At 53.8% G+C, this 13,450-nt stretch overlaps 3 protein-coding genes and 2 pseudogenes across 3 annotated transcripts, besides 25 other annotated features; 1 reads left to right on the forward strand and 4 right to left on the reverse strand.

The window, feature by feature from the left end:
- Nucleotides 1-1,496: part of a sequence feature (areas not merged during assembly with more than two copies in the genome that could not be assigned to a particular haplotype) that runs on past the window's edge.
- Tc00.1047053508999.120 lies at nucleotides 129-2,438 on the reverse strand (annotated as a pseudogene).
- Nucleotides 1,497-1,599: a sequence feature (areas merged during assembly that could not be assigned to a particular haplotype. This can correspond to areas where the two haplotypes were merged or to regions with more than two copies in the genome that were merged during assembly.).
- Nucleotides 1,600-2,445: a sequence feature (areas not merged during assembly with more than two copies in the genome that could not be assigned to a particular haplotype).
- Nucleotides 2,446-3,438: a sequence feature (heterozygous, Esmeraldo-like haplotype).
- Nucleotides 3,287-3,312: a microsatellite.
- Nucleotides 3,439-3,923: a sequence feature (haploid, Esmeraldo-like haplotype).
- Tc00.1047053508999.127 lies at nucleotides 3,721-5,127 on the reverse strand (annotated as a pseudogene).
- Nucleotides 3,924-4,582: a sequence feature (areas not merged during assembly with more than two copies in the genome that could not be assigned to a particular haplotype).
- Nucleotides 4,583-4,737: a sequence feature (areas merged during assembly that could not be assigned to a particular haplotype. This can correspond to areas where the two haplotypes were merged or to regions with more than two copies in the genome that were merged during assembly.).
- Nucleotides 4,738-4,777: a sequence feature (heterozygous, non-Esmeraldo-like haplotype).
- Nucleotides 4,778-5,551: a sequence feature (areas merged during assembly that could not be assigned to a particular haplotype. This can correspond to areas where the two haplotypes were merged or to regions with more than two copies in the genome that were merged during assembly.).
- Nucleotides 5,340-5,425: a sequence feature (A-rich).
- Nucleotides 5,552-8,387: a sequence feature (heterozygous, Esmeraldo-like haplotype).
- Nucleotides 5,695-6,312, reverse strand: Tc00.1047053508999.134 (mucin TcMUCII, putative; the record flags this gene model as incomplete). Its single annotated transcript, XM_815012.1, has 1 exon — nucleotides 5,695-6,312. The coding sequence occupies one exon, from the start codon at nucleotides 6,310-6,312 to the stop codon at nucleotides 5,695-5,697; it is 618 nt and encodes a 205-aa protein (XP_820105.1).
- Nucleotides 5,807-5,936: a microsatellite.
- Nucleotides 7,407-7,724, reverse strand: Tc00.1047053508999.140 (uncharacterized protein; the record flags this gene model as incomplete). The annotated part of the gene is made up of 1 exon (XM_815004.1): nucleotides 7,407-7,724. The coding sequence occupies one exon, from the start codon at nucleotides 7,722-7,724 to the stop codon at nucleotides 7,407-7,409; it is 318 nt and encodes a 105-aa protein (XP_820097.1).
- Nucleotides 8,388-9,743: a sequence feature (areas merged during assembly that could not be assigned to a particular haplotype. This can correspond to areas where the two haplotypes were merged or to regions with more than two copies in the genome that were merged during assembly.).
- Nucleotides 9,744-9,871: a sequence feature (heterozygous, non-Esmeraldo-like haplotype).
- Nucleotides 9,872-9,975: a sequence feature (areas not merged during assembly with more than two copies in the genome that could not be assigned to a particular haplotype).
- Nucleotides 9,976-11,595: a sequence feature (heterozygous, Esmeraldo-like haplotype).
- Nucleotides 11,363-11,394: a microsatellite.
- Nucleotides 11,596-11,899: a sequence feature (haploid, Esmeraldo-like haplotype).
- Nucleotides 11,900-11,949: a sequence feature (areas merged during assembly that could not be assigned to a particular haplotype. This can correspond to areas where the two haplotypes were merged or to regions with more than two copies in the genome that were merged during assembly.).
- Nucleotides 11,924-11,967: a sequence feature (T-rich).
- Nucleotides 11,950-11,959: a sequence feature (heterozygous, Esmeraldo-like haplotype).
- Nucleotides 11,960-12,757: a sequence feature (areas merged during assembly that could not be assigned to a particular haplotype. This can correspond to areas where the two haplotypes were merged or to regions with more than two copies in the genome that were merged during assembly.).
- Tc00.1047053508999.150 (mucin-associated surface protein (MASP), putative) lies at nucleotides 12,158-13,450 on the forward strand (the record flags this gene model as incomplete). Its single annotated transcript, XM_815005.1, has 1 exon — nucleotides 12,158-13,450. One exon carries the CDS (start codon nucleotides 12,158-12,160, stop codon nucleotides 13,448-13,450), a length of 1,293 nt encoding a protein of 430 aa, XP_820098.1.
- Nucleotides 12,758-12,766: a sequence feature (heterozygous, Esmeraldo-like haplotype).
- Nucleotides 12,767-13,450: part of a sequence feature (areas not merged during assembly with more than two copies in the genome that could not be assigned to a particular haplotype) that runs on past the window's edge.

Below are 13,450 nucleotides of genomic sequence, written 5' to 3' on the forward strand. Positions count from 1 at the left end.
AATTAAAGCATTAAAAAAAAATTAAAATACGCACAAAAAAAGTTTTTATAAAATAAATTCGTTCCTATGGGAATAGTATTTCTGTGCTCGGGAGGGCGCAATTGTCCCACGCGGCAGCCAGTCACTCCTCACAGAGGCGCAAACCCCCACAGTCCCAACAGAAGCAGCAATGGCAGCAGTCCGCTCCCACGCACAATGCCGCCATCACCCGTTGCTTCTTCCATATCGGCACTCCCACCAGTAAACGTCAACGGGCGGTTGTAAAGCAGGACGTTCCTCACAGTCACGGACACATCTTCGTCACCCGCTGTGTTCTCTGCGCTGCCTTCATCCCCTCCAATGTAGAAGTGTGAGATCCCTTTCGATTCCGTGTTTTCAAAGTTACTTTGCACACTCTCACACACACGCTGACCATCGACGTACACGGAGCCCTGGGTGCCGTTCTGTAGCACAATGGCCAGTTGGTATTGTCTCTGTGGATCCCAAGTGCTTTTAAGCTTCTTGGTTGTTCCGTCACTGCACAGCGCCTGCCACTCCTTTCCGCTGCCGTACGACAACTCCATAAGTTTCGTTCCTCCGTCACTGCCTGCACGCACACCCATCAAAGGGACGCTGTCACTCTTCGGTGCACCGTGGATGGACACCGTCGCCACAAGAGTGAAGTTGTGGTTCGCAAAGTTGTACAGCTGATTCTCCCCCTGACTGCCAACGGGCCACTCCGCCCACGGTCCCCGGAACTACACTCCATCCGCCTTTGCAATGTTGCCCCTCCATTCGTTCCTTTCTTTACTGTGGCATTCACCCCGAGGTACTCGTCCCTCCATGTGCTACCAGAGAAGTTTTTGGACAAAAAGCCAACCAGCCCATCCGTGATCTTATCAGTAGTGCAGACATTGTCAGTTGAGGGATTCGTCGCAGCAGTTGAAGTAGGGCACAGCTGAGACACGTTCGTCCACTTCCTTCCAGGTCGTCAGCACCTCCCTCACCCGCTTCAGCTGCTCAGTCTGACGCACAGAGACCATACCGAGTGATTGTCTGAACCCATCTTCCTTCTCGTACAGTGCAATCAACTCATTATTATTATTTCCACTTCCATCACTTTTGTACAGCAGGGAGCTGGCGGCAGCGTCGTCATCACCGGATACCGGCCCAATATCAACAATGTGCGTATTGTCCGTCAGCCAAAGATGGAGTTCGCCCTTTTCTTTTCCACGGCCTCCTGTATCAGCCTTCTTGGAAAACACCGGCAGGGTAACGAGCATCACATTCCTCTTATCATTTCCAACACCGTCAATCTTCGCTGTGATTAACCCGCTTCTAACGCCCTTCTCATGTCGCTTTTGGTTGTTGCCCCACACACGCGAGAGTGTCCCGAGTGCCTCCGTCCACGACTCCCCCTTGTCACCGGACTCGTACACCCTGCGGCGGCCATCACCACACGCAGTCATCATCATGAGTATTCCCTTCTCCCGCTCCACGATAGAAGGATCACCGCAACCACCGGCAGACATCCCCTTTGACAGCTTCCAATTTATATTATCCGAGGAGTACAAGATCAGAGAAACGTCGTCATTCTTTCCATCCTTTGCTTCCTCATCCTCCTTCTTCACGGCTTCCAACGGGAACACAAGCGTATCGTCATCCATCTTAATACCCGATCCACCGTCTCCAATGAGCAATGCCCAGGATTCATTAAGTTTTACAATCGAAGTGCACGGGAGACCGTAAGTAGCTTCCCAAACAATTTCTTTGTCCTGTTCTTTACTGACATTCCCCTTTACCAGTAAAAGACCCCATGAGGCCGCGTCAGTCCCACCCTGACAAACAGGGACATTTTCCCTGATGTAAGTTCCAGCAAGCATGTAAATGCCATTTCCCTTCACAACTGTTGTTGGCTGGCTCACATGTACTTTCATTTCGCTTTGGGAACCAGCGCGATTCGTTGACTGAGAGGGGCATTTGCCTCCTTCGGAGGAACATTTCTCCAGTGCCTTTGTCCTCAAATTACTTCCACCCAACATTTTTGGGTTTTCACCACTCAACTCAAGGAGCTCCGAGGCAATCCCAGTAAAGAAATTGCTTCCTCCCTTCTTCAACAGCGCCCCGGCAACGGCAAACACGCCACCATTTACCTCAACAAGACTGGGAGCATAGAGCAAACTCACTGTTTCATCGCCTGTTGTATCTCTCCAAACAAAATGTTTATCCAGTGAAGATCCCAGACCTGACGACGGCTCCGCAGCTTTCACGGCTCTTCCAGTGTCGCACATCATCACGACAAATAGGAGGAGCAGCACCGCGGAAGTAAACACATGCCGGGACATGTTGGGCCTCTGCGGCTCACTCTCTCTTCCTTCCTTCCTCCTTCCGCTGGATCCGGTCACGCGGCGACGGTTGTGTGTGCGGGGTGCCTTCACTGCAGCAACACGTGAGAGCATGTAAATATGTGTGTGTGGGCGGTGTGTGTGCTGTTGGTCCTTTCAGAGCCTTCGAATTTCACAGTAGCGTTTAGCGCTTGTTTGCTTTCTTCGTAAGAGTGTGAGAAAAATAGAGAGACAAAATACCAATACAAAAAGAACAACAGTAACAACCGCCACCTATCCGCAGTGAGTGGCACCATCATCCCCGCCGCAGTCACTCCCAACAACAACAACTCACGCACACAGACACACGGAACGAGACGAAAGAACAGTGCACCGGGAACACACAGCGACTGCCACCACCAGCAGCAGGAGTTACGGCGGGCGCTTCAGCCACGCGTCAGCACGCACCGAGTAACACCCATACCCAGCAAAGCAAACAGCGGAATGCAAAGGAGCACAACCGCCCTTCGCAGCACCCGCGCGCTGCCGCCAGTCCTTTTATTGCTGTCTCCTCCAGCGCACCCGCTCCTCAGCCGCCATAGCCGCACATCATCCTGCACAGGCGAAGAATACCCCGTGGGCGAATTCAAAGCAAGAGACACTTCGGCACGTGCAGCAGCTGGGCGGGAATCAATCCACACTTGCCCAAGGCACCCTCAACACCACTCACTGGCTGCATGCCGCCACCCGCAACACGTCGAAAAAACAAATAGCAGCTTTCTGTCATGCCTCCTCGCAAGGGCCACCGCTGTCAAAACTTGTGCGTGCGTGCATTCTCAGCGTTTTAAACACGGCATGTGTGTGCATGTGCTTGTGTGTTTGGCAGCGCCTATAATTGCAGAGCAGCTGTGCGCCACAAGAGAGTCAGAAGAAAGCAACGGCAGAGAGAGGCAGATAGCACACACGCAAATTACTCATATCATCACACACACACAAACACACACACGCAGCCCGCGGAATGGGTGCTCTCAACCACAAAACAATGAAAAACAAAACAAAAATCCGAAGCGTGGGACGACCAGCGCACACACTCTCATTGCTCCCGTAAAGCAAAACACACACACAGGGAGAGAGAGAGAGAGAGAGGTCGCCCACTCAATGCAATGGAAACAAAACAGAAACAGTTACGGTGCTCCGCCCATGCAGCCAGGCAGGACGGCAGCGGTGCGTGTCGTGCAAAAGAGAGCACCAACGGGCATGCATGGGTGTGCATGCAATATATACAATGGGCACACTATGTGTGTGCTTCGTGGGATGAGGTGAGGGCGAGAGTCCATGCAAGGGGACACACACACACAGAGAGTGAGTGAAGGACGAGTGTTTGTGCGGGCGGTGCACGGCTCTCTCTCCCTCACTCTTACGCGGCCACCACCGCAGCAGCAGCAGCACACGCAACAACAAGAAGAAGAAGCAAAAGAGGGGAGGTGGTGTGGGAGACCGCGGTGCTGCCGTCACTGTCGCCAGGCGTCACCGTATCATTTGCTTTGGCGTCGGCGAGTGCTTTTTCTGTTTGTGTTGCTGCATCACCGGCTGTAGAAGCAAGGTTTGTATAACCAGTTTCGGAGTTCTTGTTTGTTCCTTCGGATTTAAGCACTTGAGCATTGCTATTGTCCGCATCCGCATTTTTCTGGGCATCGGCACTGCTACTTGCGGGGATGGGTGATGCTGTTGTTCCCACTGGACTGTCTTGCTCTGCCAAATCATCCCCTGAAGGCTGTTCCACCGCTTTGGACTCCGTTTCGTTTTCTGACGGCAATTTTTCATTCTTTTCTTCCTTTGAGTTCTGTGCGACGTTTGTTGCTCTACGGCTTCCTTCTCCTGCTGAAAAACTCGGTGCTGTTGATTTTTCTTCTGATGTTGCTGGTGCTGATCGTTCTGGTGATGGTGCTGCCGGTGATTGTGTTAATATTGGCGTTGTTTGTTGTACGGGTGGTTTGCTGGCGGCAGACGACGAACTGGAAGGAATTCCCGTCTCCACAGTATTCTGCACTTTCTCTTTTCCAGTTGTGACCTCCTCTGTGTCTGGACTATCTTCTGTGTCCTGTTCAGTGGAGGACTGCTCTTCTGCTTTTGGTTTTGGCATCGCGGATGCCTGTGATTTGGGCAGTGAGGGTGCTAGAGGCGTCTTTCCTGAATGCACACCTGTTTCTGGGAAATTATTCTTCCGAGGCGATAAAGCACCGTCGGCATTCTGCAAACCACCAGCAGCAGCATTGGGAATGGAAGGCGGAGAGATCACAACAGGAACAGGAACCTCCAAATTCAAATACTCACTTCCAGAACTTTCACTTGGGCCAACAACATCAACACCAGAAGGACTGCCACCACCACTTTCACTGAGACCAGATGCTGCCGGTATTGTTGCTGCCGCCTCTTTCGATGAACTTTCAGATTTTCCGGCTTGTGGCGTATCTTCTCTTTCTTTACTTTTCTCTTTTTCTTCTTCTGGTTATTGAAGACCACCAACATCCGTTTCTACTTCTTCCTCTTCATCCTTCCCAACTCTGTCTGTTGTTTTTCCTGTGCCTGTCCCCTCTTGCAGATTGGAATTGTCCCCATTATTTTTGTTCAAAGAATGCCCCGCGCCGTCAGGCCCTCGTTCGCCAGGCTGCGGTAATCCATTTGGAGCTTTCTCACTGACACCAGATACATGCTGTGAACCAACTAATGATTCATCCTTCATTTCGGCACCGCCTCCGCCCGCACCGCACCACAGCACGCAGAGGGCACACACCAGCAGCACACGGCCAGTCATCATCGCCATCACTCCTGTCACTTGCGTGTAGCCTCCAGCACAAACTAACTCCCCGTCAACGCAGCGTGAAAGCAAAAAGAGGGACAAGTCACACAACCACGTCACAGCAAAGTGACAAATGGGAGCACCCCAGAAGCAGCACACACCACGAGGCAGTTGGAATCAGTGAAAGGGCAAAAACAAAAAAAAAAATACACACAGCCCCGCAATAATTGATCAGCAAGATAAAAATACAAAAAACAATTAAAAGCTAAAAACAGTAAACAAACAGCAATAAAGTAAAAACAAGTAAAAACACTAAAAAAAAGAGCTGCAACGAATGACTCCAGTGTGCATGCACCCACAAATATGCGTCCACGCAAAAAGTTGTCTACTTGTGCGCATGCATATGAGTGTGTCCGGGATTCTTTCAACGTGAAGGATGTAGGGAGCAACGCGGAGCACACAGCAGGGCAGCGGAAGCAAATGAAGCAAAACACAATTATTATTTTCCCTTATTTAGTTACATTGGACCACAGTGGACGCGCACAAGTCCCCGCGGCTGAGTGCTGGCACGCACAGCCCGCACACACCTCTTCAGCCCACAGTGGTGTACGCCAGCGCGGATGCGGCGAGCAGCAGCGGGGCACACACCCACGCAGGGCTGCTGAGGCTGCCGTCAATTTCGCGAAGACGTGACGGTGCGCTGGTTGTCGTCGTGGTTGGCGCCTCTGTAGTCGTAGTACTTGGTGCCTTTGTTGTAGTGGTCGTCGTCGTGGTTGTCGTTGTTGTGGTCGTAGTTGGCGCACTTGTAGTTGTAGTTGTTGTCGTAGTTGGTGCATTTGATTCCTTACGTTGTTCATTTGCCGTAACGGTACCCGTATTTTCTGTCTGTTCATTAGACTCCCCATCATCTTGATTCTGTGTAATATTGGAAGTATTTTGTGACTGTGGCGTTTTGGTTATTGTACCCTTTGTATGTGACGCAAGAGTCTTCATTTTTTGTGAATCTTCCCCCTCCTCTCTTGTCCGTGGCAAAGGAGAAGTTTTAAGAAGTGGATCCTTCACATGACCTGGTCCGTCTGGCTTAGAATCTGTTGGACCGGAATCTTTTCCAGCTTTACCAGATTTATCTTCACTCGTTGTCACGCACACGGACGGGCAGCAGCACAGGGCAAGCACCAACAGGGCGCACAGCAGACGGCAATTCATCATCGTGAGTGTGGTCGTTCAGTGGTGTGGAGCTGATCTGCACAGTGAGGGACATGGAGAGCGACAGGGGAGACAAGAGGTGCGGCAGACACACACACAGAGGGCAAACCACATGAGGAGAGGGCAGCAGCCAGGCATGCACCGTACGCCGCACACCACGCACGACACACACTCCACTCCACGGCAGCAGGCACACACACACACAGCCCTGCCGCAACACCAACACACAGATGGAAGAGGGAGAAGCAAACAGGAGCGGCACACAAGGCTCCACCGCATTTACACACGGCGAGAGCGGTCCGTCGTGACTGCACCCCTCACGGAGGGTACGCACACGCACACGAGAATAGGTGCAGCACACACAGAAACACAACAGCAAAGTAACAATAAGAAAAGAATGATCCCCGCACACCACGTGAATTGTTGGTCCACGGGAAGCGCAGCCAATATTCATCACAAAAACAATTCAGTTGCCTTCGGCCTTTGTTCATATTCAGCGCACATCACTTCATGCAGGCCTGGGAACCACCGCAGCAGCTGCCGCACACAAAAAAAATAAGCACAGGAAATGGTATAAAGCAAGCAACCGTTTATTTGTGTTTCTGTTTTAATTTTGGCAGATGCCTGCATGCGCTTTTTTGTTTTTTTCAGAGGGCAAGCCTTCATGCCTGCATCGTGTGTTGGGGATTTCTGCAGGGTGCGCAAGTATTTCTTTCCTCTTGTGAATTTTTCTTGTGTTGGTGCAGCCAAGAATTCTGTTTGTGTTGTTCCTGCCTTTCGCTGGCAAAGTGTTGCAATAGGTGTTTGTTTTTCCTTTCGTTGCTGTGGCACCTGATTCCTCACCGTTTATTGCGGTGGAAATGAAAATATTTGAGTGGGCTCCCACACACCAGAACGCACCTTCGCTCTTATTTATTGGTGCATGGAAGGGCATGTGTGTTTGGTGGTGTCTCGTCCATATATTTTGTGGGTGCACATTCCCCTGCAGGCTGAGGGCGGGGTGACGCTCTGTCGCGGTGCACTTCCCTCGCATGCCGCCCACTGTGGTTCATCATGCATCACCCTCTCACATACTCCGTGGTGCCACACCGCTTATATTATTGCAGCCGCTGTGATTCCGCGTATTTCACGCACTTGATTGTGCCACAATACATCCGCTCGTGTGGCCGCCGCATCCAAACAGCGGTGCCCAACACCGTGAGCGGCAGTCCACATCCTTGCATGCCCCAACGCAGTGGTGTTTGACTGTCAGCCAGGCGCCAGACAACAAGAGAGTCTTGTGCTGGCAGTAGAACACACGGAGCTGCAGTGAATGACTCGGGCGGAGACGCATCTATTCGTCGCAAAGCAGTGAAAAGGAGTCGGGGAAAATAATGCCGGCTGCATTCACGACACCACATCCACAGCCAAAGCATGCGACGTGATGCGTGTTTCACTGGTGCTGTGAAATGCCTGCAGACGACGTCACTAGTGGAGGCGCACCACCCATGATCAGCGGACAGATAATAATCGGCATGGGAGGCCACAAAAGGCAGCAACGACGCCAGCAGCAGGAGCAGCTCTCTCTCTCTCTCTCTGTTGCCTCCGAGAAGTAAATATTCCACCAGCCACAGCTGACTGTGCCATCGTGACACTCCATGCACGTCGTGGCTGCGTCAACACATCCTGTTCCCTGCAGCGCCTCAAAAGATGCCTCACTCCGTCCACTAAGTGCATCGATGCGGGCCGTGCCTGGGCTGTTCGTGAGGACCACAACGATGTGAGGGTCACCGAGTCGCAGCATGTTTGTTGTGACGCTGTTGCATGGCACCTGCACACACACACACACGCAGCGCCTGCACCCCTCCCTTTTGTTTCCGCCCTCTGCCGGAGTGGCCACACACACGGGCAGCAGCAAAATCATTTCACCCTCGACAATCCAAAATCAACACCGACATCCCTCGCGACGCAAACATCTCAGTTGCCAGCACGGGCTTCCTGTCGCTCTGCCATCGACGCTGAAACACGGCACAGTGCACGCACTTATTTTCCTCGTGTGCAGTCAGCCGTTTGCTTCACACATTCTTCGATGGGCTGACGTCCATAAAAGCACGCCACAAAAGCCACTGTGATCGCACACGCTCTTGCGATGAGCGTCGGTGTGTGCATGGATCCGCTGCTCACACGTGCTGGCAGGCAGCCTGCAGCCGGTGCCCTCGTGCCTGTTCATCGGCTCCAGAATGGGAAAGGGAAAATGGCCTATTCCCGATGCACTTATTCCCACCAGCAGCACCAACACGCTGGTCGCCAGCCGTCATTCCTCAGCACATCCAGGAATGCCGAAAAGTGACGTGGAACTGTCAGCCAGCAATGCCACAATCCCCGCACACATGTCGGCTCCACCAGAGAAGACACACAAACTACAAACAACAACCTCCACATGTCATCCGAACATCATTCCGACACACCGCGACACGCCAAACAGAAGTATTCGTCACTCCATGCACCTCCTCACACAATCACATAGTCCATGCACCACGCACGGCAGCAGCTCACACGTGGTCAAACAAATGTTCTTCGAATCAGTCTTGCCCACGTCCTGCAGTGGGAAGTAAACAAAAGAGACGGGCTGCCAAACCACAAAAGAGTGCCACGACTGGCCGCAAGTCAAAGAAACGCAGCCACCCAAATGAATTCAGTCCTAATGCCCTCAACCTCCCACCTTCCCCCACAAAAGCTGCAAAAGATTGAAAACAAAAATAACGTCCAATAAACTCTTTGCGCAAAACAAAAGAAGCCGCATCGCCTTATGCTGTCATCCGGGGTCGTTGTCGTATTCACGAGAAGGGGCGCTAACCTTTTTTTCAAACGACGCCGCACACCCGCGACGCATCGTGAGGCGGTGCCCGCGCACCTTCACCACGCAGCGCGATGAAAATGAAAGAAACATTCTTGAACCAGACCGCTAAGCAGACCGCGCCACGCCGCCGTCAGCCGCGGCTGGGCGCAGAGGCTGGGCGTCCCGGCACACCATGCGATCCTTTCTTGTCGGGTGCGTCCACAGTGCGTCACACCACGGCGGCAAGGCAACCGCTCCGTGTCCGGCCCCCACTCACCTCCACAGCCTGGAAGCGCGGCACGGCGACACCTGCACAGCATCGCTCGTCCCACGCGTTTCAAAGAAGGATACTTCTGTCCACCCGGAAGCCAATCCAGCACCGCTGCGGAGGATCATTGAGTTCCGCGCACCCGGACAGCACGAACGGCTCACACGTCTCCGTTATATTGAGGACGTGCGTGGCGTAGCCCACATGGAAACCACGCCGCCGCCGACGCACGGGAAGGCAGCGACGAGTATTCTGCTGCCGGGAGATGCCGTCCTCAAGGAACTTCGACGCTTCGGCAGCCACATGAGGATCTTCCCGCGCCACATCCGCGCCCCTCATGCTGAGCAGTGGATTTTCGTCTGGGGCACTGTGAGCTGCGACGGGGTGGGCGTCTTCCAGCCACGGCACGCCCAAGACAGCTAGGACGACGACGCCAGACGATAGGCCCTTGAAGCGGCCTGCGCCTCTCTGGGACTGTATGACGCAGGCCGCTGGACGGACGGCTCGTCGTCTCTCGCTGAGCATGCGTCTGGATTCGCTGCACTGCCATTCGACTCCCCGGGCAGCGGAGCTCCCTGTGGGGCCTCACCGCACAGCTGCCGGCAGCCTTGCATGCACCTGCCGAGCGGAGTGTCCTGCCACTGAGCATGGCCTCAGACACTTCCCAGTTCCCCGCCTGGCAGCGGCATCCCAATCGCCCACACGAGTTTCTGTTGCCACAGACTGCCTCTCGGCGATGGAATCACTCCGCCTTGGCCCGCTGGCGGTGCACGACGACGTCACCGAGGAGATTTGAACCGTGCCGCTTTTACTGGCGGATCGAGGTCGCACAGTTGGCTCCGCATTTTCCCCATGACACTGCGGAATCCCACGCAACGTGACAGCGGACACTGACGCCGTCATGGCACGATCCCTCCCGCAGGACTGCGCCAATGCGTGGCAAGTGGGCTACCTCACCGCAGTCAGGCGACCGTAGTGGAAGGATTTCCAGGAGGAAAAGGAAGCCGCGCACACCGCACGACCGGCGCTTGTCAGCGTGGCGAGGACTCTATTCCCGGCGTCCGCCCGGACATTTTGCCCCGAGCCGCAGCACCGCGCACAGGCGCGACGGGACTCCTGCCCACTCTTCGAAAGGCCTGCGCGCGTCCTGCGGGTTACAATTGGCCCTTTGTGTGTCGGTGGCGCCGTTCCTCCCTCACTGCGGTGGCCGGCCCGCCACTGCCTCCGCCGGAACCTCTTCCAGACGTGAGCGCCGCAACTTCTTGTCGACCAGAGAGCGGCGGATTGACGTCCTCCTGCGCAACCTGCGGCAGAGCGCGCTCGTCCGTCCACAATATGACGGCACATGCCCGACGAATCTGCCCTGGCGCTCCAATCTTTGAAAGCCTCAAATTCGCTTTTTGCCACAGGTCTGCGGTCTTCAAAAGCAAGCGCTTCGCGCGTAGTTTGCTACAGAAAATGCCAACAGCATCAACAGGCCAAACACGGACAAAGCAACTCCGCAAGCTCCAGCGACAACCGTAATTCTTCAGCCACCCATCTGCTGCAAACACCACTGGCCGCTGAGCGCCCCAGACGGTCCACGGAAGACTCTGCCACACATGCTGTGGGAATACCCCCGTCTTTGAGAGCTGGGCGTTGGATTATTTGGGGATACCCCCTCACACGACAGCGCCGCTCAAGAAGGAAAAACGGCAACGGCCCACGCACTGCCATCGGAATCTTGACAAACAATAGACGCAACATATAGCAAAAACATTTACCTGGAACGCTGTCCGGACCTTGCGGTTGTCAACAGGAGCCGCACAAGACGGGAATGAAAAGGGGCGAACGGCGCGGGGGCGGGGTTCGCCAAATCCTCGATGAGCATTTACACCAGATGAGTGCGTATTTATGTGTGCGCATTGTGGTGGCGACTGTCGCGGCGTGATCCCTCCATTCGGGTTGGCGTGCGTGTCCATATATATGTGTGTGCGTGTGTGCGTGTGTGCGTGTGTGCCTTGATAGCTCACGCGATGCCGGATTTCGAGCTCTTCCAGCCACACGACCCCGCCGCAGGGTGGGGATCAAAAAGCGGGCGGGCGGGACGGCAGAAGCAAAAATAAAAATAAAAATTGTTTAGATGCCTCCCTGCTTCCGGAACCGCGCCATTCGCCGATTCATAAAATAGGGACAAACATTCCAGTTGTTTTTTGCCTCTTGCCTTTCTTGTGGGATTGAGCGAGGCAAAAAGAATGAAAAGAGGGGCTGCGGCAACGGTCCCGGGATCAGGGAACGCACCGTGGTGCGTCGCGCCTTGCGCGAAGGTTCCTGGCGGGAACACCGTGTGGTACCCCGGAATGTGCCCGACACGCCCTAAACACGCTGTTTTTGTTTTCCAGACGACAAAACAAAATGCGCTCGATTGTTCGAAGATCGAAATTAACACCTTACGTGAAAAGGGGTCGCGCAACCACATTTCCTTAGCTCAGTGGCGAACACGCTCACAATTTCATCCGGGACGCGGGTTCGAGTCCTAAAGAAGCCTATTTTATTTTCCTTTTTTTTTTATTCTTTTTTCTTATTGCTTTTTAAACTTCTGGTTTGCAGGCAGGTGTGCGAGTTCTGCAATCGCACTGATTCCAACTGCCTCATGGTGTGTGCTGCTTCTGGGCTGTTGCCGTTTGTTATTGTGCGTGGTTGCATGAATTGTCTTTTTTCTTTTACCCTGCGTTGACGGGGAGTTAGTTTGTGCTGGAGGCTACACGCAATTGACAGGAGTGATGATGGCGATGACGATGACTGGCCGTGTGCTGCTGGTGTGTGCTCTCTGCGTGCTGTGGTGCGGTGCCGGCGGAGTGTGTGATGAAGGACAAGAGGCCGGTACCCTTTCGCCGCCTCCTGGGTCTGTGCATGGTGATCAGGGGGGCGTGTTGAGTGGTATTGGCCGTATGAAGCCTTCTGATATTGATGGACAGGTGGCTGTTGATGGTGGTGTGAGGGATCGAGAGGAATCTAAACACCTTTCCAGCCATGTCCCTTTGGTTGATGCGAAGGATGTGACTCCAGCTGGTATTGGCGGGGCGGGGAATGGTGCTGTGGAGGAAGTCGCTCCAGAAGAAAATGAGTCGCTTCAGAATAGCTGCGATGAGGATGGAGAAATGTCAGAGGGTTGCGTTAAAGTGCAAGGGAGTAATGGTTTCCCGGGGAGTGGAGGCGGCCATGTGGATCGCGGGAGGCAGCAAGATGATCGAAACCCGCCGCTGCCTTTGTCAGATCAGACATCCTCAGAGGAAATAAACTCACCGTTACCGGCTGAGGGAAAACCAAAAAATCGGCGGCCGGTGTCACGCCAATTACCGGTGGAGGAGGAGCAAACGGATCCAGTCAACATTCGACTCCAGGAAGAAGCGGCGACACTCGAATCAGAGGCCGTGCGGAATGTTGCCAGCAGCCACAGTCAAGAGAGTGCCGCTGAGTTGGCCAACGGTACTCTGCCAGCTCATGCAAGAGTGACGGAAGCAGAAGACCGATCCAAACATATTGTTGATCCTCACAAGGACGCTGCGGAAAAACAAAAAAAGCCCGCCCACACCACTGGGAAAAGTAAATCAACAGCAGCGTCTGGCGATGCGCACAAAACTACCGCATCACCTGCGGCAGTGGATAATGAAGCTGCCATCAAAAAGGCAAAGAGTCCTGGTGACGCAAGCAGCCTCACAAGCATAAGCGACAACTCCTCAAACAATGACACCGAACAGAACAATGCGAGAGACACAAGTGAAGAAGCGTCACACAGCACGGAGAATGCGGCCACTCACAGTGCAGGAATCCCAAGAGCACCAAATACCACAGTCAAAACAGATGATACGGCGACGCAAGAAGACAGCAACAGTGACGGCAGCAACGTCAAAATGGGTGAGGCAGCACCACAAACAACAGGGACTGCTCAAGCAAATGATACAGTGACGACAGGCGAAAGTGACAGCAGCACCGCGGCCTCCCACACCACCTCCCCTCTTTTGCTTCTTCTTCTTGTTGCGTGTACGGCTGCTGCTGCGGTGGTGGCCGCGTGA

Source organism: Trypanosoma cruzi, genomic scaffold, assembly GCF_000209065.1.
Source record: "Trypanosoma cruzi strain CL Brener 1047053517117 genomic scaffold, whole genome shotgun sequence".
NCBI classification, from domain to species: domain Eukaryota; phylum Euglenozoa; class Kinetoplastea; order Trypanosomatida; family Trypanosomatidae; genus Trypanosoma; species Trypanosoma cruzi.